At 38.4% G+C, this 26,175-nt stretch overlaps 2 protein-coding genes across 7 annotated transcripts; both read left to right on the top strand.

Moving 5' to 3' along the window:
• Positions 1-554: 554 nt before the first annotated feature.
• LOC116850111 (UTP--glucose-1-phosphate uridylyltransferase) lies at positions 555-10,339 on the top strand. 6 transcript variants are annotated; one of them, XM_032828008.1, is made up of 11 exons: positions 555-578; positions 789-920; positions 6,864-7,100; positions 8,006-8,188; positions 8,321-8,526; positions 8,620-8,695; positions 8,780-8,926; positions 9,018-9,156; positions 9,232-9,369; positions 9,451-9,617; positions 9,734-9,946. In XM_032828008.1, exons 2-11 carry the CDS (start codon positions 897-899, stop codon positions 9,944-9,946), a joined length of 1,530 nt encoding a protein of 509 aa, XP_032683899.1. In that variant the 5' UTR covers positions 555-578; positions 789-896. The 6 variants fall into 6 exon arrangements, with proteins under 6 accessions (XP_032683899.1, XP_032683898.1, XP_032683895.1 ...); XM_032828007.1 differs by lacking the exon at positions 555-578 and having other exon boundaries at positions 605-920; XM_032828004.1 differs by lacking the exons at positions 555-578; positions 789-920 and adding an exon at positions 3,479-3,605.
• Positions 10,340-11,223: 884 nt separating this feature from the next.
• On the top strand, positions 11,224-23,087 carry LOC116850085. Its single transcript, XM_032827942.1, has 21 exons — positions 11,224-11,432; positions 11,990-12,183; positions 12,403-12,461; positions 12,589-12,772; positions 12,856-13,028; positions 13,496-13,612; positions 13,751-13,870; positions 13,986-14,110; positions 14,294-14,679; positions 14,770-15,649; positions 15,992-16,280; positions 16,410-17,231; positions 17,312-18,325; positions 18,520-18,885; positions 18,999-19,099; positions 19,205-20,532; positions 20,986-21,157; positions 21,194-21,289; positions 21,408-21,506; positions 21,607-21,732; positions 21,812-23,087. Exons 2-21 carry the CDS (start codon positions 12,013-12,015, stop codon positions 22,369-22,371), a joined length of 7,188 nt encoding a protein of 2,395 aa, XP_032683833.1. The 5' UTR covers positions 11,224-11,432; positions 11,990-12,012; the 3' UTR covers positions 22,372-23,087.
• Positions 23,088-26,175: the final 3,088 nt, after the last annotated feature.

Raw genomic sequence — 26,175 nt, 5'->3', positions numbered from 1 at the left:
CTTAAGAAATTGACTAATCACAGTGGAATTATAGAGGAATAACCAATTGTGATTGGTTAATTTCTTATGGCTTACTACACCTATTGTAGATCAGGACTAATGAATTGCACTCTGTATACAAGTGATTCAATGATCTGATTATATTTTTTTAGATTTTCAACTTCAACTTCAATAAGTGGCTCCAGGCTTCACTAAGAACTTCGCCTCAACGCCATTACACGGATTGAAAGTCTCTTTTGAATCTTGATGTTTGAAAATAAAGTGTATGAAGTGTAAATAAAAAGTACAGATCGACAGTTTCGAGAATCGATATCTCGATACCTTGATCGAATTTTGATTGGTTATCTCGCAATACTGCATCATTATGGCGGCTGTTCTTTTTAGCTGCACTGTTTGCACTCAAAAAGAGACCGATGTATGTCGAAGTCTTCGGAGTGAGAAACAGATCGACAACAAAGTGTCAAAAGTGCAACTAAGACGGCAACTTATTATGTACGACGTCGGAGCGTCTGTTTTTTTTTTTTAAATAATGGTGTAAGCCGGCGCATTTTGGGCCGGGGATATCTTATATATTCGAGGTATATATAAATATGGAAACTCTTTCGTAACACACAATTTGGAATATTTTACAAGGGCTAAGTTCGTTTTGCACGCTTTTGTGCTGAAAGCATCATTCTATCTTTAGCGCTCATTACATATCGAAGGAAGACAGAATGATGCTTTTAGCACGAAAGCGTATAAGACAAACTTAGCTAGTGTTCAGTAGCCAACGTCAACACATTCGAAAGTGTGAAGTGGCAGGTTTAAACATCATTGTGACCTTCTTCGCATCGTAAAGGACATCTTTCCAAATATCGTACATTTGTGTTTATTATCAAGATTGAGGAGAATAAAAGATGTTGCAAGTCGACGACAGAAAGGTAGGCAAAAATTTCGTCGTTATAATTTTGCTTCTGTCACAACATTATTTGCGGATTAGCTTTTATTGCGTTGCAATTACGTGCATACGCTACACATATGTACATGTCGCGTGTTTCTCTTTTTCTGATCTTTTGTATCTTCCATTCTTTCATTTGATGAATGGAAGTGACGAAAAGTTTGCGAAGTGATCTGATAATTAAAGTTGTCGAGTTGATACAAGTTTCCACGCAGCTGGTACATTCGCCAACTTCGCGTTCTTCTGTCAAAGTGTGACGCGGAATTGGAGGTTATGTACAGGTTATCTTGACAGCGTTTGATAGCGGTCTCTTTCGATCCGGAAGTGTTTGGAGAATTATGAAGACGTAAGAATACTTCTGTATAATTTTCAATTATTATCAATTTCAATTATTATCATCATTTTTATTAGCGGGAAAATAACTTTCGTACAGACAGGTATTTCTAGATACGCGACCTTGACGATTATAGATCGATCAAAAAAGCGGGAATAATGTTTCAAATCAGTGACACTTTGATAGCTTTATTATCGACGAGATAATATTAATCTCAGATAAATGTTTCAATAACTGAACTAATAAGAAAGCACGATAAGTTTTACAACCGTTTTGTTAATTTTGGGCGTCCATAAAGCTTAGATCTTTTTTATTTTTTTTGCAGAAAGATGTTTGTACACTTAGTTGCATTGATGCTATCGAGTGCTTAGTGCTATTGATGCTTAGTTGCATTCACCAGATCGATAGTCATTAGAAAATTTTGACCAGCCGTGTCCGTTTCTAGCTGATCATTTTTCATGACTCTTAATTCATCCGGCAAGCGGGAATGTGTCAAAACAGAAATGACATTTTGACAGCTTGATTTTTCGTACATACGTGTTTATCAGAAGGTTATCCGCTCACGTATAATGCGCAATTACGAATGTTCAAAAAGGTACGATCGAACACGAGTAAGAATGTTGAAAAAGGTAAGTAAAAAGTTAATATATATAAAAAATTATTAAATTATTAAATTTAAAAATTATTAAATTATTAAATTTATTTAATTAAATTATTAAATTTAAAAATTATTAAATTATTAAATTTATTTATAATTATTAAATTATTAAATTATTAACATGTATGTATGAAACATCAAGCTGCCACTAAATGTCACTATTATATATGTCTGTTTTGATACATTCCCGCTTGCCGGATGAATCAAGAGTCATGAAAAACAACCAGCTAAAAACAAAGCTGTCAAAATGTCATAGCTAATTGAATTATAGTTCCCACTTTTGACCAACCTAGACTGCGTTCGGAAACGTCACCCAAGTGTACCCGTTACGTTGGAGTGAACGAGATACAAGAGTGAGATAAAAAGAGAGGAAGAGTACTCGAGTGACGTTTCCGAACGCAGCCCTAGGAATCAGCGCAATTTCACTCACTTTAAAATTTTACACATGTCAGTGCTTTATGAAATGCTGTCGCGTTTTAACTCTGTATTTGCATTTTTCTTATATGAAAGATTTTTACTCATATATTTATTTCTTTTTTATGGACTTTGGTCTTTAAAATTTTGATATTTATACTCCACTGTTTTTTGTTAGTTTGTGCTCTGCATATTTTACTATAAAAAAATACACGGTAAATATGTATTAAGAAAAAAAGTTTGGGAGGAAATGAAAATAAGAGAAAAGAAATGCATACGAGGGACATTTCACTTTCAAGAAAAATTATAATTCCATATATGCGTACATCAGCTATGTGTACATATATTAGATATATGTACACATAGATATTGTACATTGGCAATATCTACTGAATAATTTATTGAAGTAAGATTACAGGATAATAAAGTAAGGATTATAAAGTTTTAGAATTATAAAGTAAGATTGCATAAGGAAAACAGATAATTATTCAAACAAAAATGCAAAAATCATTATCCACAATTTGAGTTGTCCACAATAAGAAAATAATAAGAAGAACTAGTACTTTTCGAAAATTTATTTGACGTGTATACATATATATTATACACATTGATGTATCTAATGAATAATTTATTGAAACTTACTTTATAAAGTAAAATCACGTGAAAAACAGGTGATTATTCAATTTAATTATTCATAAGTATAAAATTGGTTATCCACAAATTATGGAGTTATGTAAAGAATAATAAAAACTACTGGGAGAGAGACGCGAGTATATAAACCTGTTTCAACAACTCAGATGCCAAGCGATTAATTTTACACACAAATTGACACAGTAACGTAAGACACATGTAAGAATTGGCCAATTGTAGTCAAGTATTCTTGAAAATAATTTACGATTAGACGATACTCAACGAGATTGGCCAATTTTTACGGTACATTTTATGTTACGCTCATGGCAATTTATGTTTGAAAGCCTTGGCGTTACGGCAAATATTCTTATTTAAGACAGAGAGAGACTACGCGTATTTCATATATTTTCTTTAACGCGCTGTGCGTGCATTGAGATCTTCCTCAATTCGTTTTTCATTCATAAGCCCGCGTGCTCGTTTCGTGCTTAACGCCCTCCCACGTTGATTGTTTGAATCTTGCAAGTGCAACGCTTATCATGAATTCTTCCGCTGCGGTGGCTTGTGCTCATTCAGAAACTGCCCATCGTCCGAGAAAAGTGTACAAGATTACGCACATGGAGTACTTGTTGCGAGTAAGTAGTAAACGCGTGAATAAAGCGCGTCCGTCAATGACCGGCCTCGATGACTTTTATTCTTTTGAGTGGTGTTGCACGCCGCACTAGCGACTCAATTGTACCTGTCGGTGTCAGTGTCTGAATTATTCGGCAAAACGTTATTAAGTAGCAAACGGCCTAAACGAGACGACAGTGACGAGACTGCGATACGAAGCGAATTATTCAAGGTATGTCGAATCAAGGCCAACTTTGTATTCCGCGCTTATCGCACCCATTACGCAAAGAGTATGTAACTTTTCAATCATTTATGATATACCACGGTTATAATGTAGCGATATCGCCGTTGATTAGCTCGATCTCTCCCAGTGAAATGCGCGTCGATTGTCAAACGAGTTGCGAACACAGTCGGGAAATATAAGTGAATATTTTCGCTCGAAATTGAAGTTTAGCGTCGTCTCTCGCGACAATCGTTGCATTCATGAATAAATCTTCGATTCGGTAGTCAAACCGCAAAGCCTGATACTGGGATCTTGAGCTCCTCTCAAGAGAAAACCCAGTGATTAGATCGCAGATAGATAAAAAAAATCGAAGGCCACAGGAGTATCAATAAGCGAATATTGTTATCAATTTGGCGTGGAGATCGGCTGTAACGTATTTACAAACACTTATTCCGCACGCGTTTCGCGAATAATTGTGTCACTGTTAGAAATCCAGGCATACATATACGCGGAGACGTTACCCAACGCGTTGTCAATTGTCTCTTTTAAACATGACTGCGTGTACAAATGTGCAAATACAAGCGCAAGTCTCTTTTTAGTGCAATTAATGGAAGGAAGAGAAATATAGGGATTGAGGAATTTTTCGATCCCAGCGGAGGTGCAGAATGTTCAGCTGTTTGTGCTACTTATTGCTTCACTTGGAACAGATTTTATTTCATACTGATCTTGCATGTAATATACAAGTTTTACTCTTTTCTATAGATAAATTTTATTAGAGCGGACAATAAGCGAGCTTGAAGTCTTCTCAGTTACTTATTACGTGATAGAATCTAGTGATATCCTTATCTTGTCGTGTCATTGCTCAAGGTTGCCTCGGAACCATTGATGTTGAAAAACGTGGCACTCCAGAGTCCTCACTTTCGGAACATTTTAATGGCGAAAAAACATTTATATAAGATTGTGCGACGCGCGCGCGCGTTAATTCATTGTTATGTAAGCCGATGATAGGCAAACTAGTTGACTCAAGTGCGTAGTGTCATGCGAGAATATAATCGTTTGCTCTGGCTGTTAGATTTCTAAACCTCGCTGATCTGAATGTGTCACGATGAGTTTCGTAGAGCGGCTTATGATGATTGTGTGTCTGTTCTTCTCCACACGATCATGAGAGAGCGACTATTGCTAATTAGCAGATCATATTGTTTTAATCTTTCTGTTTTTTCCGAAGTCACACACACACACACACACACACACACACACACACACACACACACACACACACACATATACATACTCACTACAGTGTAATCGAGAAAAGAAGAAAACGAGAAATTCGCTGGGAACGTATGATGTTCATGAATATAGAGAGAACTGTTCAATCAACGTGGATCGAGAAACTGAGCTTTTTCAGGCATAACTATTACTTAAAGAAATATAATTTTATCTTCAGACGATATCCTTCTACGACCTCAAGAGGATTCTTCTGAAATCTGTCTCTAGTATTTTCTGGAAATGGAATGCGTCGATTTTCCTTTCAATTTCGAGTGAAAATATTCACTCGACGATCCAGAATAGAGAATTCACCAAATAGAAAAATCATTTGAATTCGTGTGACTTGGCACTCTACTTTTCGCGTGAAATTTCACCCCAGGCAATTTAAAGAGTGCAAGAAACAGCACCTTGCAACTGGAATTATTTTCCTCGATTCTTAGCAAATTATTATCTTTCGAATTTAGAAGATTCTCTTAATTCTAATCTCAAGGAATATCCACTGAGAATAAGATTAGATTTCCTTAAATATAAAATGTACTCGTTCAAGGCTTATTTGATTAACGTTTCGAAACTTATATAAAGTGAAAAGATAATCCTCTACTCACGTTCATCCAAGTTATCTTATCGACAGAGTTGTAAGGGTTAACAGAGAGGTCAAAGTTTTCTGGGTACATATCAGTAATTGTTACATGGAAGTCTGCAGACCGCAATAAGATGTCGCATTGATGCTTTAGGTTTCAACACGCAATCCTTACTTATGAGTGTACCACGCTTGCCGCTTCAAATTCTACACGATTTCTTTTTTGTTGCGCGTTGCATACATAATACATACAAACATAGAAATTGTCCTTTACGTCATTTATACTCATTAACATACCTATAATTTATTTTTCTTCCTAATCGCGCAGTGGTCGCGATAAAAAGCAATGCAGTATTATCGCGGTGCATTTAAAAGTTTAACTTTTAAATATAACGACTTATGTTAGGACTGCGCGATACGTTTTATCTTATCTCATGCATAAAAACCCCTTCACATAAATAAATATTGGACTCTTGGCCCCAAAAGCGCACTAATAATATCATTAAATTATAAAATGATATTAATAAGTGAATAATCCAATCTCGACCGGATGAGAAAAAGAGAACGATAACGTTACTCCAGTCATGCCAAGCAGATATGTATTGTCATGACAATTTTCATCTTAAACTCGCATTATCGTTTGCTCTACACGCGACTCGGACTCTACCCGGTGGCGTTAATACTTGTCATGTATGTATGACACGCGCTACCGCTAAGTCTCATTCGTCTTTCGAGACTTCGCGCCGAACGACGCGTCTTTACGAGGAAGAACACAATCGCTATCGCATTTTTTTTTTCAACAAAAGAAGATTTGTTACGTTTCGAACGGGGAGAGAGAGAGAAAAAGAGAAAGAGAGAGTGGGGGGAACAAAAGAGAATAGAAAATTTATTTACAACGCTATAGTTGTGAACGCAGCCGATTTTGCACAACGTGAGATTTGTACACAGGAATTTTGACGAATTTTTTTATAAGGAGCGACATTAATCGTATAAGTCACCGGGATATTGTCTTACGAACGTATACATTTATTTTTCCTTTTTCTTTTTCGAACGGAATTATTTTTACGCGGCTGCGGATTTTTAAAGCAATAATCATGTACACGCTTTTGCGTCCTACTGGCGACTTGACTGGCGCGGAGGGGAAGGATTTCATGAGGAGAATAGGTAAATCCCGTTACATTTTTCGTTATCTTAGAGGACACTCCGTAGGTACGCGGTCACCAACGCAGCTCTTCAGATACGCAGGCGTTTCGCGAACGTACGAAGAGGGACGCGCAGATCGAGCTGCAGCGGGAACTCGAAAAACTGCAAGCTACCGCCACCGAGGACAAGAGGGAGATAATCGACCGACAGTTCGATGGATTCAAGCATCTGTTCGAGCGATTCTTGCAAGAGGAAGGCCCGTCCTTGGAATGGGATCGTATTCAGAAGCTGCCCGAGGATGCGGTGAGTAGTCGAAATAATTATGCGTCCAAAGTTTAAAGAGTACCTTTTTTATCTCTTTCTTCTGTCAAGTGTGATTCGAGAAGTTCGTTCAATAAATAAATGTGATTTATATTATTAAAATTCTTCATACGTTTGCTAAGGATTCGATTTAGAGGTAATCGTGTTGGAGAATTTTTGGGGATATTGAGACACAGGTGTACGCAAATTTAACAGCAGCTTTATTTGTCGATTTGTAAAGGTTGTGTTTCTTATAAATGGCATTCATATGATAGTCATATTTATCACGTGGAATGATAAAATAGAAATACGAAAGAAATATTCTAAAAGAGTGTTCAAAATAATATGCAGAATATAATATGAAAATCTGAGTGTAACTTTTAGTGAATTTATCGCTGCATCAATACAATAAATAAATTTGCATTATTACGTGATATAAATTTATTGATTAATTCGATGCAATATATTTGCCTTATAAATGTTAAAAAATTTTAGAGTCTTTCCATTAGTTACCTCAAATTGTAATAATCATGAAAGTCTATTTGGGAATATCTTTAGTGATATCAGTATGTTTATTTATAGAATTATTGTGTTTCATAATCACTAAGTTATTTCCTTTTCCTTGGCTCCTTTATTTTTTGAAATAAGATATTTATATTTTCCTCTATGAGATATATCTCTATAAGATAATAATGAGGAGACTCATATGTTTATCTATTTGTTTTTAATAGAGAAAGAGAGAGATTCTCTAGAGATTCTATAGAAATTCTCTCTATTTGTGTTTATTTATCTATTTATTCTACTTCAATTTTTTTTTAATCTGAATATTATTTTAATTTATAAACTAAATTGACCAGTTGGTTTCATTTTATTTCTGAACTGAAATGATATGTTTAATTCTTTTACAGGTCAAGGATTACAATTCCTTGCCATCACCAGAGACACAAGAAGTTAAAGCTCTTTTGGATAAATTAGTTGTGGTTAAATTAAATGGCGGCCTCGGAACAAGTATGGGATGTCATGGACCAAAATCAGTTATCGCGGTACGAAATGGGCTTACCTTTTTGGATCTCACAGTTCAACAAATCGAGGTATCTTAATATTTAATTATAATTTAGATATCTATTACGTTCAAATATTGTCTCACATTGGTTTCATATAACGACATTATAAGGTTATATAATAATTAATATACTGTATTTTCTCTTTTTTTGGGGTGACAGCATTTGAATAAAACCTACAATGCCAATGTGCCACTCATATTGATGGATTCATTCAACACGGACGACGATACCCAACGCATAATCAGGAAGTACAAAGGAATCGATATAGACATTCATACTTTTAATCAAAGCTGCTATCCGCGCATAAATAGGGATTCTTTGCTCCCGATTGCCAAGCACTTTCAAATCGACGAAGATATAGAAGCGTAAGATGATTTTTGCGAAATTATTACGATTGATATTTCTTGACAGGTGTATTAAGAAAGGTTGTTAAAAAATTTCATATAACTTGTCAACAGCTGGTACCCACCCGGTCACGGAGATTTCTATGAAAGTTTCCAAAATTCTGGCTTATTGAAGAAATTCATTCGAGAGGTATAAGATCTTCCTTCTAAACTCTTAGCTTAGCTCTGAAGCAATAAGAGTCTACTTATGAAACACTTGAATATGTTTTCTCAGGGTCGTGAATATTGTTTCATTTCGAATATTGACAATCTTGGTGCCACAGTAGATATTAAAATTTTGAAACTATTGTTGAGTAAAGGATCAGAGCCACCCATGGAATTTGTTATGGAAGTAACCGACAAGACGCGCGCGGATGTCAAGGTGCGTTTTATTAGAAATCTGAGATTTTCTCGCGGAGAACAGCGTTGATTATATAATTATTATACGTTTTATACTTCACGATTACATACAGGGTGGTACGCTTATAAAATACGAGGATAAACTTCGTCTCCTTGAAATTGCTCAAGTTCCTAAGGATCACGTCGACGACTTCAAGTCCGTTAAAACTTTTAAATTTTTCAACACTAACAACTTGTGGGTCAAACTCGGTGGTAAGTATTTCAAGACTGGAATTTTATTAAATAAGCGCTGAAGTTGCATTTAATGAGTTACTTTTTTCTAAATAGCCATTGAGAGAGTACTTGACAAGAACGCGTTGAATATGGAAATAATTGTAAACAACAAGACTTTCTCGAACGGTCTGAATATAATACAACTTGAAACAGCTGTAGGGGCCGCTATGAAATCATTCGAAGGAAGTATCGGTAAGTTCCACAATAAAGTTATTCTTATATAAGTTTTTTTTATTTATTCATATTGTTTTATTCGAATGTTTGATATTGTAGGTATTAATGTGCCACGTAGTAGATTTCTGCCAGTGAAAAAGACTTCTGATTTGATGCTTGTGATGAGTAATCTGTATACTCTGCGTAACGGATCACTCATTATGAGTCCTCAAAGAATGTTCCCCACAACACCTCTTATTAAATTAGGGGACAATCATTTTTCTAAAGTAAGTAGAAACCCACTTTCTATTTTAATCATTGCTGATATTTGTTTGAATACTTGAATTATGTGAAACTTTACACAGGCTGATAGGCCTTATTAAATCAACTTTCTCTTTTACAGGTTAAAGAATTTTTAACTAGATTCCCGACAATACCAGACCTTCTTGAATTGGATCACTTGACAGTGTCGGGCGATGTTACTTTTGGAAAAGGGGTGACATTGAAAGGTACAGTCATCATAATTGCCAATCACGGGGAACGTATAGACCTGCCCTCCGGAACCGTCTTGGAAAATAAGATTGTATCCGGCAATCTACGTATATTAGATCATTAAGTCATAGAAAATGAAGAAAAAGAATAAGAGGCAGCAACGGCATAGTGTCTTAATACTTGTCCTACAGATTTCGCCTAAATGAAAGAGAAAGAGAGAGAGAGTAATAGTCTCAGTGATTATGACTTTAACTTAACTAGTCAAATTCAATAATTGTACATATGAATAGTATATTTTAGTGGGAGTTCCGGTTTTATATTTCTATAAAAATTATTTTATTGAAAATTGTATAAAATTTTGATCAATGTGTGTCTATGAACTATCAAAGTACATAAAGAGAAATTTGTTATACGGAGAATATATACATGTTATATCTTATGGTGATTGAAGGTAATGGAGTATATTGTATTATTATATTATTATAATAAATAAAAGTACTCACGAATTTTGAAAAAATGTGCAGTGGTAAATAGTCGGAGGGAATGTAATCGCGACTTCACCATTGTGTGTGTACAGAATATTTAATATAAGATTCTTGTAGATGAAACTTAATAATTTGCAGATATTTATGTAGATTTTTAAGTTATTAATTAGAGACGATTTGCGGATGATTGTGCGTGATTATTCATCAATCTTCTTTAGTTAATAACTAAAAATTAAACATAGTTCGTCAAATAGTGGATGAGTTTTTAGTTTGTTCCATTGAACTATAACCATACTGGAAGGCTCACTGCCTACCCCCTCCACGGTACCAAACAGTCAGAGAAAGTTAGTCGAATTGAGACGTGGTTGCCTCTTTCAAGCGTAAACCATCGTGACTAAAAACATTAATTCTGAAATATGAGCGACGAATATATATATATATATATATATATATATATATATATATATATATATATATATATATATATAAAATATACTGTTTCGATGTTTGGGAAATGTGTCTGGAGGTTAATGTTTTCAGAGTAGGTTGTACATTGAGTCACGTGGTACCTCGAGTTGGTTAGACAAAGGTACACCGTCCCCACTCAACCATTTCTTTTTGACCGCTCGAGAACAAAGGCATGCACTATCCAGTATAGTTAGAGATCAATGGTTTGTCCTAATCTACCCAAGAGTTTTGTATATGATCATCAGATATTCTATTAATATCTAGCTAAGGCGAATGTACCGATTGAGTATCGAATAGAGGGTTCCGTGAGACTCCGAAAGAGTTCCCAAATCTTCAGAAATTCCCTATGCGACCGAGCTAATCGACACACGACGAGAGCGACAACATTACCGACTGTTACCCAATGGTTATTCGATAATTCGTTAGTAGTCTAGCACAAAACGTCATCTAATGACACATGACGAACTTTATCATGGTCGCAAACGTGACCGACGGCTCATGACTTCGGTTGGCTCGTCAGCAGTGCTTCACGGGAGAACTACGGACGAATTAGTGGAAGAGGAGGATGTTTCGATCAAGTATGTGACCGAAAATTCACTCGGCGCGTACGCGAAGTGACTTTTTCCTATGTATGTGGTTTCGAACGATAATTCGCAGGTAAATCAAAATTTGCCCGGGCCGAAAACTTCGGCGAGCGAACAAGCGAGCGAGAGAGAAGGAATGGTGCGAGCGTCTCGGACTGGAGCGCGTAACCGCGAATTCGACTAGTTTTCCGTTTGCCGTTGCAGACACGTTTAACAAACGTGTGACTCTCAGCGATTCATTAGTGCGACCGATTTCGTCCGCGGATGTGCACGTCGCTGAAGTGCACGTGCAAAGCTCAATGTCATTCCGATATCGAAGATGAACTTTATGCCACTGATCTTTTGTGTAATTGCGCCGCCTTACTTCGAGACTTGCTTGCAATTAGTGCACCCTTTTTTGGCGTCTGTATCTTTTTTTGTAATTTTTGCTCAAGTTCCTACTTAATGATCGCGTTGGTATAAATTATGATAATGCAATATACAAATTTAATTTAGCATTTGGAGGTGGAGTAGTTAGTTTTTCAAGTAACATGCTTGTGTAATTGATTGTTCTATAGATTACAAGAGAGAATATAATTGTAAAGTACTATTATAACTTTATACTACTATAATATTTGTAATTTTTTTTAGTAGTTGTAAAAACGGCTCACTAAATGGGGAAAGTTAAGAAGAAACCGGAATTGCTCCACTGCAGCAAATCGCGCAATGTATTACGTAACTTATTGCTAAGAGATTTTGGATTACGCACAACGCATAAAACTAGCACACGTGAATTAGAACCAATAGCTGAAACAAACTTGGTTTTAAAGGACCATAAGGAATTGGTATGTACTTATATATAATATGATTTGTGTATATAACTTTAATTTGTTCTCTAGTTTTATTAATACATAAATATGTATATATATTATAACATATAAGTAATATGTACAATTATGTTAATATAATGATAGAACAAAAAATCTAATTCTTTGTTTTTTTTTATAATATGTTAAAGTGAATAATGTTACTTTTCGTAACATTATTTGTAACATTATTTGTAGAAATGCGAGTTACCTGGTGTTCCTAGAGCTACATTCTTGATGGTTTTTAGTCCTGATGGGTAAGATACATATACAAAATATAATATATATAGTAGGTCTTTTTCTAGACAATAATGCAATATTATGGCATATGGGACTGTAAATTAATATTGCAGAAAATCATTTTCAAATTTAAAATAATTTTAGGACCAAGGTAGCATCTACTCATGGGAATCATAATGTTTACATTACGGAAATTACAACAGGGAAGAATATTAGAACTCTGTCTGGTCATCCACGTACTCCATGGTGCATAGCTTTTCATCCATCTTCCAGCCAGATCTTAGCATCTGGTTGCTTAGGAGGCCAAGTTCGTGTATGGGATCTAAGTGTAAGTATTATGATCCTTACAATTTTGTAATACATCTCAACATTAAATGTTCACAATTTCTAATGGTGATTCTGTTCATACAGGGTGGTAGTGAGATATGGAATGCTGACAGCCAAACTGTCATAGCTTCATTAGCATTTCATCCATCCGAGAGGTTATTGGTCATAGCAACATATAATGAGATACACTTCTGGGACTGGAGTAAATCTCAACCTTTTGCTGTGGCTAGTACAAAGACTGAAAAGGAAAAAGTGAGGTATGTGAGGTATATATATGATATATTTGTCCTAAATAAGCTTTAACTTTTTTGCTATGAGTACATATATGTTTTTGGCAAATATTATATTATATTATTGGTATGGACTATGAATACATAAATACATCTAACAAATTTCTTTGGTTTATACTCTCAATGTGAGCAATAGTTACTAACTGTTGCAATGAGCATTTTTATTTTATGTATTTTAGTGATGGCACTAAATAAGATTTCATTTGTTTTGGTGCATGATTTTTTAAGAAATTGTTTTATTAAATAGCATATTAGTCCATAGTACTACATAAACGATCATTTAGTTTTGGAGTGCTCTACAAAAGGTTGAGATAGATGATACGACAGAAAATATTGTGAAAAAAGTACAAGGAAGTGACTTTTTATGTTATATATGAATAAGTATTGGAAGTATACTCATGTCTTGACTCCACAGCATTTTGTAAAAATTGCAGATACGTGGCTTTTGATAGTTTAGGGAGAAAATTGATCACAGGAATTGCAAATACGCCGCAAGTTCAGTCACAATGGGACCGTGCTCCTATGGGTCAATTACTCAGAACTAGTTTAATGTAAGAACGTTATATAACATATGTATGTAAAGCTGTAGAAATGAATTTTATATTATTTTTATCTGATATATATGTTATTATATACTATAACGTAAAATATATATTCACATTGTAACACACTAATTGCTGAAAAATTAGGAACTTGAGATATCCGCGAGTAGGGCTCTCGGATATTGAACTTTCGCCTTGGCACTTGTGGAACCATGGCTCCGCGTACGGAAGAGGACCAGCGGACAATTATGCGGAAAGAACCTCCCGGTATTTGAGTTATTAATGTTATTAGATCATTTTAGTAACTTGTTCAAGCTATGTGATACACAAAATTCACAATATACCCAGTTGGAGAAAGAGTTAGTGAAATTTGAATTTTCAGTGCATACTTGTTCATGCGTAGAGGCCTCGAAATGTCTCGAATGCGATACAGCAATAATCAAGAGTTGAGGAGTACTCTAAGGCAAGAAGAGACACGGTTTCCACGACGACGAAATCTATCGGAAGGTACAATATCTATACTACGAAGATATAATACCTATGCTATTACGTATTTCGGGCATGAACTAGCACAGCGGTTCAGAGACGATGCCGTCGTGTCGTCACGTAACAATACTCAATCTACAAATACACCATTCGGTACTGTAACAGTCGAGATTTGTCGTAATAGTTTTATGCCTTACGATGTAGAACTGAATCAAACTAGGGAAGCTGCATCTCGTCCAAATATCACAAGAATTCTTCATCCACCCAGCGTCAGTCTAGAAAATATGGACAGTGCAGAGAACAGGTCAGCGGATGATAGTAACGACGACGAGGCACCGGTCGACTTGGCGACGAGGCACGAACAAGAAGCGAATACGATCAACGACGAGTTGCAGTCTGGTCACCCTCATCCCAGAAACGATTTGTACGATCGTTTGAACAATGCATGGGCCGGAGTGGACGAAAGATTGCAGGGGAACAACTCGCAGGATCCAGAGAGGAGAATAAATTTATGTTATAGGAATCTTGTCGATCAATACGTGACGCTTGTGAGACGTTACTTTGATGTATCCAACAGAAACAGAGATACGGTAAGCTATTATAGAGTTATTCTCGCAACTCGCACGCTGGATTCCTTCTCTTAGGCATGTAAAAACGTTTTCTACTAATTTTGTTTCAAGATCGATCGCGGCACAGATCCGATGGATATACGAGAGACGTCGTCCGCCAATCCTGAGGAATCCAACAGCAGAAATGAAACTGCAACCGAGTCGTCCATACGAAGACTGAGGAACGAGCTGAATTCCAGCGCTCAAGTGAACAATACGAATCTAGAGAGGCTGCAACGGTGTCGGCGATTGCTAATGGAGCGCTCCGAGCAAGAGGAGATCGGAACTACTCTTCAAAATTTGAGAGAGGCTCTAAACGCCGCCGCCGAAAATAATAGCTCTTGCTTAGTACGATTGCAGAAACTGCGAGAGAGACTACAGAGGCAGACCACTACCTTGTTTGATCATTCATACAACTGCAACTCTCGTCTACACCTGCTTCGCAATGCTTTGACCGACGAGATCGAAGCGCTCAACAATATGGAGGTACAGTTCACTAACACAAGCTCCAGGATCGAGCGATTGCGTGACGAGTTTACGATGTACGGTATTTTGCCGCGAAATCGTCATATCGCGAGTGATCCTTCGCAACTGAATCTGAGTGAGGCCGAGTGGCGAGCGCTCGTCGCGAACGACGAGCCATTACCTAGCACCAGTTCCGGACTGACGGGAAACACGTTGCACTCAACGCTGCCCTCAGGAACGTCCGGTGATTTACATCTGGAATCCGATGTATTTCCTAGCTCGAGCTCAGACGGCAACGAAGCCAGAAGGAATGAAGAACGCGGCGCACATGCAGACGGTAACGAGCATGCGAGCACTTCGTCGGGAAACAGGAATCAAAATGCTGGAAGGGCTACGAGAAGACGTTTCGAAGCTACAGATACGGAGGATGAACCTCCCAGGAGACGAAAGCGTAAATTGGGGCCGCCGATATCGCTACCTTACATCGGTAATATTTCTAATGGAAATGTGTGATAATGAATAAATATTAAATTGATGCAAAAAGTTTGTTGAATCAAATAAAATAGAGAACAAAAATTGTTCAGTTTCAAAGGATTAATGATTTTTACGAGTAAAATGAACAGTATCGACTCTGTAGTTTTTAGAGATCTAACGAGAAAGTTTCTATTCTTCTTTTAATACCAAAACTTTCTACGAAAATTTGGCAGAGAAATGACTAATCTTTTACAGCAACTTAATATTACATGAAATCAATATTACATGGTCATAGTAGATATTGCGTGACTAGTTTATTTCTCATTATGCTGATTAGAGTTTTTTATTATTCCAGGAGATAGTTCATCATCGAGCGACGAAGGGTACTTGGCGTCCACGTCGCGTAACGGTCCATCTAACTTCACGGTTTCCACTCATTCGGCGTTTCAACCAAATGTACCCAAACTCGTCCCACAAGTAGTGAGGCCGCAAAATCAGGAGGCGCCGACTAGTTCTTCCAGGTTAAATGACGAGGAGATGGACAGAAACGATTTGTCCGATAACGGGAATAACGAATTGAATGAAAATAATGCCGAAACTAATAGAACATTGAGAATCATACAACAATGCAATCGTACACAAAGGTGAGTATCGCTTCACCAGCGATTGAAGCACTCTTCGAGTTCTCGATACATTCGGTAAGACTTCAAATCGTTTTTGAGGAGAATCTCAATATCAATTCATAATATGTGTACTAAATTTTTAACATTTAGAAATTTACCTCTACTCAGGAGAGTGCTAGACGTCCTTCAGCGGCATTTGAATGCAGATCGGATGGATAACAATAACACTGTCCAGCAAGTTTCGTTAGATGATTCGGAGAATGGATATTGGCTTCTCGAAGAAAACAGTAATTCGGATTCCAATCTGGATGACTCAAACTCCAACAGCAATTCGAACCCTCGTCGATGGACCAGTCGATGGATACAGCTGGACACTTCGAGTAGAAATACGGAGTACACTAATGACTTGTCAAACGAGCAAGCTCAAGCGAGATCTCTCTCAGAAGACGCGGCAGATCAGAATTCTAATGATAGAAATAGAGAACAAATTACTTTCCGTGATGGGGGGCACCGATTGTCGCCCGTATCTCTAAACCCTTCTCGTTACGAAGAACCACCGTTGTTTCCTTTTAGAAGCTTACGAGAAAATCAGTCTCGAAGAGTAGATCAGAATCAGACACTCGCTAGCGACTCCACTCATAGTACTCCGTTTCAGTTGCAAATGACCGATTCGAGTGCGACGTATCTGTTCCCAAATTTAACGGAACGTGTTAACGATCCTGTGGTGAGAATCGTTGCTGACAGAGTTAATCGCGAGAGCAGCTTCGCGAGCGGCAGCAGGCAACAGCAGCAGCAGCAGCAGCAGCAACAACAGAGGAATCAAAGTCAGAGCCAAAGAAATGCAGACGACGCGGACCTCGATCTCAGAATGCTCGGTATTGGCAATGTGGATTCGAGAGAAGGTTCATTGGGAGTTCGACAAGGAATCCAGTTACTTAATCGTCACATTGACAATATGCAACGCTTATGCCGGTAAGTTGACGATACACTACGCGCGATCGTGTCGTGCCTTTACCTCACTTGAGAGTAATGTGTTTTTGATTCGTAAACAGGGCGCGATTGGAGATAGTTCAGTTGTGCCAAGTGCGTAAAATGTGGGAGGATCTGCAGCGACAGATACGTTCGTTACACGTGACAGTTCGTGTGGAAAGACTGAGCAACAACGATCAAACGGAGGCGCAGAGGGATGTCGGTAACACAACCGGCAATCCCGCTGCGTCATCAACGGCAGCCTCGTCGACAAACTCGTCCACGACCGCGAATCCGCAGAACGAATCGGCGAAGAACTTCAAAAAGGCTCTGCTGGAGAATTATCAGAGGCAGAACAGCGAGAACGATCACGCCAGAACGTATGATCACAGCCAGCCGTCGACGTCGCGAGGAATCACAGAGAGAAATCGCGAAGACGAACCAACGCCGTCATCTAGCGGCTCCAATGTCGAGGAGACCTCAACCAACATCAGTCTGTCGAACTTGTTGCCGAGCGATTCGGAGCTACGACAAATGTTATCTCACAATTTGAAGGAAATGTTGGACGGCTGGTATTCGCGCTTGACGTCACGCTGTCAGAACTGCACTTCCTCGCCCGATGCCAATAGCACGCAGCAATATACAACGAACGATCACACGTATTCCTCAAATGTAGCTATGAACAGCAGAGGAGCACCAGCAGCGACGACCAGTGCAGACGCGCAATTACCCAGTATGTCTAGTATCGTGTCGAATATCGGTGCAAATTCGAGCTTGCCTACAGTGACTGCGTTAACGTCGCAACTGACACCGTTGCCTAGTATTTCGAACTTCGTCAACAGTATCGATCGTAATGCCAGCTCTGACAGATCCACGCAGATGTCGCACACAAATACCGATCACCCGGCAAGTGATACGAGCAACAACGCTAGCAACAGCGGCAACGTCGATGCCAATGTCAACTCTGATCTCGTTACGCAATATCCAGCGAATCAGAGCGGAAGCTCAACCTGCATATCATCACCCGGATCATCTTCCAGTAGCAGTAGGTGGCGAAGCAGGCGAAACCAGAACTGGCGGCACAGAATGAAATTCCGGTATTCGTATTTTTCTTAAGACCGATTTAGTAAAAAAAAAATAACAGCAACATTGTTAATAGCAAAAAACTACTAACAAAAATGTTTTTGGCACAAAACTATGTTCTTTAGAAAACGACATAAATTTCGTTCATCGGTTTTTTTTCCAAGAACATATTGTTATTTTAAATTAATCGTGTTGTTATGTTTCACAGACTTCTGAGATCGTGGTTGTTGAGATCGCGTAATATGAAGCAAAGTCGTAATGGGCCTCAGTCTTCCAATAATCCACTTCGTCATTGCGAGAACGTTAGGAGACCGTGGCACTTGCGCAGAAATGTACCCTGTAGCAGCAGCAGCAACAGTAACAACGACCGAGACAGAAGACAGACCACGTCTGAGTCCCTGCAGAAAATTGCGGAAGATCTTCTGCGACTGCAATCCCTAGTCCGACAACAAAGAGCCTTAACTCGAAGTGGCAATGTCAATAGAGGATCAGACAGCGACAGTCAATCGGAAAATAGAGATCACGAGAATCAGGAGATGGAACAGATACGGGAAACTACAAGATTAAGAGCTAGGTGAGGAAAAAAAGAATTATATAAATTAATTAACTGACGCGCGAATCTGATACATGTTACGTAAAGAGAAATTGCTCGATAATGTGTGTTAATATCGATTAACATTGCTTCAGACAAGTTCTTGGTCTGATGGTGAGATCTCTGATCCAGTTCTTCGAAGTGACGAGGTCGGGAAATGGTTCTCAAAGCAATGTTCTATACGAACAGATGTACAGTAAGTTTATCAGGCTAAATCAAGCAAAATGTTTATTACATACGCAGTATATCTATTATTGAATTTATTATCAATCTATGTTTTTCTACTTTTTTTTTCTCTCAGAAATGTATGTGTTACTGCACTTGGCGTTGGAATTAACGGATTTACTATTAGCACAATTGGTAATAACGAGACGAGAATTGGAATCTAGTCAGTACGGACCTTTTACTTCTGATCTGTCGGTCGATAATCAGAATAGGGGTGAAAACTCATGTTCCAACAATAGTATCGATAATAGTTTGCAGACTGAAAGTAATCGTGCGAACGATAACCCACAAAATAGACGCAATACAGAACGCGAAAGGTTGTCGAGAAACAATCGCAGCGATATACCAAGCACATCTGCGGGTATCTACCGGGAAAACGCGGAGGATCTTCTCTCGGCACCGGGAATAAACAGACCTTATCGTATGGCGGAACAATTGAAGAGACTATTTTACACTTCACGACACACACGAGCCGGCACGCACTCGGAAAACACATCGTCGATCGAAAATCAAGGTTCTAACACGGCTAGATCCAGCAACAATGGCAGCAGCGACGATAACAATTCTACTGGCAATACTCGCGCTGAAGATAATCGACAGTCGGCTTCGAGTAGCGGCCTTATACTGTCCGAGAATGCGCTGTCCGCTGAGGTGCAGAGTATCGTGGAAAGGATTCAAAGTAGCAGCTCGATCAATAACGATGATCGCGGTGAGATCCGAACGATCGCTGAAAATCGAGGGACGACCGACGTTCCTAGAGATAGTCCACGCGAATCGCAACCACGTAACGAGAGCGATTCGGTGGCGCGAACGAGAGATTACCGGCGAAGTCGCAGAAACGCTGTGGCGTTTGATTCGCCGATACGTATCAATGAACCGAGTAACTTGCAGGATAACGAGACAGCGCAAATTCCTAGCCCGTCTTGGACAACCTTCCGTAGAGCTATGGAACAAAATAACATACCGTGGCACCAATTGTATAGATCTCTGAGAGCGTCTTATCAGGGTGTTCCGTTGGCGCGTACTGCACTGCCGTTTCGCGACTCCTTGTACAGATATCCCTCGCTTCAGAGAGACGGCAATATCGACTTCGTTCCTGGCACGGACAACGTCTGCTCGTGGCGCAGATTCCTTCACAGGGAGGGCACGCCGTCTGTCCGACAGGAATTCAATGTGCCCGAGCTGCAAGTGAACAGCATACCTTTGAGAGACTTGAACAATATTCCCCACAATGCTCGTAGAAGACGAATCTCGCCACCGGCTCGTGAGGCTCAATCGCTTTCGTCGAATATGGTGCAGAGATTACTCAGTTTTGGCGTCGACAACAGAAACAACGATCGAACGAATGATCTGGCGAATCAACCCGGACCTAGCTCTGCGATGGTGAACAACAATAGGAATCGGGTATAATATACGTCTCTAAAGGCCATGTTAATTGCCAGGCTCCTAGCAATGAGGAAAACGCATTGCTAAGAGCCTGGGCCGGCTAGTTTGTCATGCCGATGCTACAGCGTGTACAGCGTTCGTCTCACCGCAGCGCGTGTGCTGATTGGCCAGTGGGCTGCCGCTCGGTAGAAATTTTTCGTTGTTAATATCTCAAAATTTCAAGTGGTTGTTTAAAAAAAGACATCCATTCCATTACTCACCCCAACCTATTCTAGCTATGTATTAACTCTGGTACAGTATGAGTCAGACACCTTGTATATATATATATAGTCTACCTAGGTTGGATCTAACTTTAAATAAAAATCTGAGTATCTCACATAAGATAAGTTTCAAATGACAACTATTAATATGAGCCTAAATGTTCATAATTGAGTATGAGACCATGAGCAATATCAATTGTTATCATATCAGTTGTACAGTCCGGCATTCTTGGCGGTTTGGCGATCGAGCGGAGTACGAGTTGGTGCCGGTCCTGGTGGCGGTGGCGACGATGGGAACGGTGGCGGTGGCGGCAGCGGCAGTGGCGATGGTGGCGGTGGCGGTGGCGGTGGCGGTGGCGGTGGCGGTGGTGGTGGCGGTGGTGGTGGCGGCGGTAGCGGAGGCAGAGGCGGAAGCGGAGGCGGAGGTGGAGGTGGAGGCGGAGGCGGAGGTAATGGCAATGGCGGTGGAGGAGGACAAGATCCAGGAAACGATGATAGCGACGATATCGATTTCGGTAAATATGTTCCTTTCTCTTTTAAATCCCGAAATACATACCATAGTTTCTAAATCGTTATAAATAAATAGTCTTCATATATGTGGAAAAAAGTTTTACAAATTTCATCATTTTTCAGATCATATACCAGTAAGCATGTTCAATACACTAGAGATGCAGAGCTATCGCGTTCAGGCGTGGGACTTCACTAACGGTGATATTCCCGATATTACGGACCGTAAGTGTGGAAGATTGTCTAAAATATGATTCCTTCTCGCGATAATGTTTTTTTAACGCAATTGGTCTGTATGGTCGTATTAATACAGTTTCATTCACAGCGGAGAAGAATGTGGTGGTACGCGAATGTAAGATTCACAACGATGCCAGCATTGACATATCTTCGGATGGAAAACTATTGGCAACACTTTTACCGTCCGGTCGTATCAATGTCACGACTATGTTAGGTGAGTGAGAGGCGTATATCGCGACCCACAGAGTCACCTGATCGATATACTTTTGTAATATTATTATTTTGTATTTTAGGTGTTTATAGTTTACAATGGGAAACACTCGGAGAGAGAATCTACTCGACGAAAATCGATCAAACTGTGGTGTCTGTCTCGATGTCGCCCACACAACAGCATCTTCTGGTAGGTTTGGCGCGTAGAATTCACGTGCCCGCCAGGCCCTTTCCAATGGCTCTGATCTATAAGCTGATCGAGAAGCAGCCTGAGGACGAGAAGCAAGTTCCGTTGGAGCCGAATGACTCGAGAAATTACAAGGTGTACGATCGTGCCGACAGTCATCACAGAGCAGACGAGCTCGCGCACATGTCCAACAACACTACTACGAGTAACACAGCGAGACAGAACGTCATTAACGCAACGGACAGATCGCATATTCAAGATTGGCGAATTCGCAATATGAGAACTGAGCTAGATATTAAGAGTAACCGTGAGAGTATGGTGCTTATTAGGGAATTGTTGCAAAGCAGTCGCGAGACTACGGGCTATGTCAGTCTGAATTGCATTAGATGGGTGCCGCAGCCGGGTCAAGGGATGGTTTACGCCACAAACACCGGACAGTTGAATATTCTGCAGTGATGTGATGCTCGTAGTAAGAAGTAAGGGGAGTAAACGTTTTCTTCGTATTATAACGAATGCTTATAACTGAATGTATCATACGCATAAGAATGTATTTACGCAATATTGCAGTTCACTGATACGAATATTGCAGTTCGCTGCGAAACGAGTTACTCTCGATAGAACGTAAGGACAGATACTACGCGCGTGGTACATATTGTTGATGACATTTTTATCACAGTCAATATCAGATCTTGGCGTGACGGTGATAAATAGTGCGAGTTTTTGAACGAGACTGCTATTTGTATTTTACTGTTTTTTTTCTTTTTTCTCCACAAATATTATTCCCTATTTTTGTTCTACGAGATGAATGTAAAAATGCAAGATGTATAGGTATGATAATATACGTTCAATTAATATGTCATATATCGTGTATATATATAATTATTAATATATATGTACTTTATATGTAATAATTATATATATATTTATATATATATAACTGTATAGTTTATACGATTTTTCTATTCCTTTAATTTTAAAAGCTACTTCACATTGTGTGTGTCTAGACTGAAATGTGAAATATACGATCTGACTAACTCTCTACTTTCAGAAAGTTTCTGTTATATGCTGTGTAATAGAAATATGGAAGTGGGTGACTTGCTATATACATTATCAATATGTATTTACCGATCGATGAATGCTACAATGTCGTTAAATAAATCATTCAGGAAGTATTTCAAAGTTTTTATTATCTCAATCATTAAAAGGAGTAACGGGAGAAGCAACTTATCGTGCCGTACAAATCTCGCTTTTTGTACCACTTTTCTAGGACGATTTTTTATCCTTATCGAGTTCTTACCCATTCAGAGTATAAAATATTTGTAAAGCAACTCTAAGATATATCTAAAGGTAATGTTTGTCCACTTTAACTTCTGTACTGCGAAAGATGAAATGCTTATTAAAATTGCTGGTATGTTCGTTTCATACGTTAATATTAAAAGTTGTGGTATATAGGTGATGCAAATGCAAATATACATATCGGTTGAATAAATGATTTCAGGCACAATTTTATTTTTATAAGAAATTGCGTGTTTCTTAGAAATTTGGCGGCTCAAAGAGACAAGAGTGACTCCGCTTGTGTATACATTGTCGGGTTTCAGTACAACTGTTGTATACATACAGTCGAGTACTCGTGATGTAGCTCTTTCTCTCTCTGTGTATAATCATTATCAATAATAATTTCTTTTGCAGAAAAGCTCCTCACGTTTCACATAATTTCACTGTCGTACGTACGCGCACATATCGCTCTCCGCGCACCAGTTTGAGTCGAAGATACAGCGTTAAAGTCGAGATATTAAAAGTATCGATAATTTATATTTTACATATCCCAGAGGGACGCACGTTGCATGCAACAGTTACGCGAAAGCGCTATGTGTTTAATTAAGCGGCAGCTTAGTCAATTTCGAACGCAAAATAGAGATCACTACAATAAAAGTTTCTTTCGCTTGTCTTTTTTTACCTTTTTACTCTTTTTTTGTTTTGTTTTTGTTAAACAGGGAGAACGTGGCCGAATACAAATTCTTCTCACGGCTTTGCAATATACTCGCGACAACAACCAGACGGCGAAATAGCTCGTAGCGAAACCAGACGGGTGCGTTTTTTTCCGCAGGTCGTATGCAAAACGATTATTAAGATGTATCGGTACAGTTATTTATCACAAATTCATATTACAAAAGCATCGGTCACAATATGCATTAACATAGTGCTTATTACACGGGGTAAAAAGAATCGCAGGATCCTATACAGACACAAGGATGGAAGACTCAAAGACGACGCCGTGTCGAGACGCATCGCCTTCAAGCGCAAAATGTTCTGCTGTGCTCGAGCACATTTACTATAACAGAGCGGTACGGTTTACGATACACGTTTACGAATCTTACACGCGAGCTCGGCAATTTATTTACAGGACGCAATAAGACTCGAAGATTGTCTTCATAATGAATCTCTATTTTATAAAAATAGTCATGCGCGAGAGAATTTGTAAGATCTAGGTGTCTCGTCGGGAAATCAGAACGCGAAACGAACGGAGGGATCGTGCGGAGTACACGCATATTTTTGCAGTTGCAGTTTATACAGTGTAATTGCTCATTCTTTTCGTTTCCCTTCGCTTTAACAACATTTTGGCATCGTACAATGTATGCTCGCTCGCTCTCGATCGAGCCATGCGAACTCTTCCGCGGGTAACGGCGCGTCACGCATGTGGCTACTTAGTCTTCGTGAGACGCGTAAAAATATATTTTTACAAATCGGTCGGCTGAACGAAACTTCGTAATCTGGACAGAAATTGCAGATATGTTACACTACGCTTACACATACCATCCGGTATACTATAGATCGCATCGAAAATCGTGAACGTACGTCGTTTGTATCCTCTCCTTCTTTCTTTCTCTCCCTCTCTCGTCGCATACATTGGACTCGACAGTCGCTGTATTGTAAGTTTCTCCAGTTCAACAATACTTCGACTCTCGTGTGTAATAAAATATAAAAATAATAATGAATCGTAAATCGCTTCGTAACGGCTATTCCGAGAGAATTCAACGGAATTTCGTATTATGCTTTAATCCTTAACGGATATATATATATATTTTTTTTATATATATAACCAGTCGTACGCGAGATAAAGACTATCTTATATTTATAAACTTCTAAACTGGTAGGTACAAAATATGAAATTATCATACACAAGTCAGTTAGTGGCGTATGATACACGATTAATAGTACATTAATGGTATTAATTTGACCTTGGTCATACGTGTAAAAGTGTGAGTATGATACAACCTCTAAGTATCTTCTTTTTTTTTTCATTCTTTAATGAGCGAATTTGTCGATGATCTCTTTGGAAGATTCAATTATGCGGCTTATGGAACAAATGTCTCGATCACGTAGTTGTAAGAGACTCTATTAAATTAAATATTAAATATTCACGTTTATAAACAATTCACGCGCGTATATAAAGCATTTAAATTTAGACTTTCCTGCAGCAATGTTACGGCCATGTGTGAATACGATTATATTTTGATTCTTGTTACGAAAGAGTAGCGAGCAATTATATTCAACATAACTCTGTGTGAATATATATATGTAAATATATTTATATAAAGTATCTAAAATATTAATGCATACTGCAATATCTGTGAAAAGAAACAAAAATGAACAAACAAAAGAATTTGATATCGAGAGTTGGCTTCTTTTCAATGAACTTCCAACACAATATAGTTTTTATGATTGAAAATAAAACTCGATTATCAACCGACTGAATGTATAAATTTCCTAATAAAGATGCAATCCTGATATCATGGCTTATCCTTAATCTTGCGCATTATTTAGTTATAAATTCATGGAAGTAGCGCCATAAAAGCAATCATTCAGACTAATTTATCATGCCTTTCACTCCTAATAAGCTGTAAAGGCTGATTTGCTAATGTGTGTTTACACTACTATATACTTATTATATTTTATGTAAATGGTGTTCTTGCTATGTATGTACTATTATCCAAAACACACGAATCGTCGATCAAAATATTATGCTCCAAATTAATCGAATGTTGCGCGCAGCGTCGTGAAATTCTCCCGCGAAACTTCACGCATTCCACACTTGACATTCGATCGAAGGTAACTCTAAAGTAATTTTAACGCGGCTTGCTTTCGCGCTGAGCCGAGGCAACAAAAGTGAATGTTGTACAGCATGTGTGCTTACATTATACTATTGTTGAGAAATTATATATATATATATATATATATATATATATATATATATATATA

This window comes from Odontomachus brunneus, unplaced genomic scaffold (assembly GCF_010583005.1).
Source record: "Odontomachus brunneus isolate Ranch 3 - 2012 unplaced genomic scaffold, Obru_v1 Obru_scaffold_134, whole genome shotgun sequence".
Taxonomy (NCBI): Eukaryota; Metazoa; Arthropoda; class Insecta; order Hymenoptera; family Formicidae; genus Odontomachus; species Odontomachus brunneus.
This window is presented reverse-complemented; position numbering and strand designations above follow the sequence as displayed.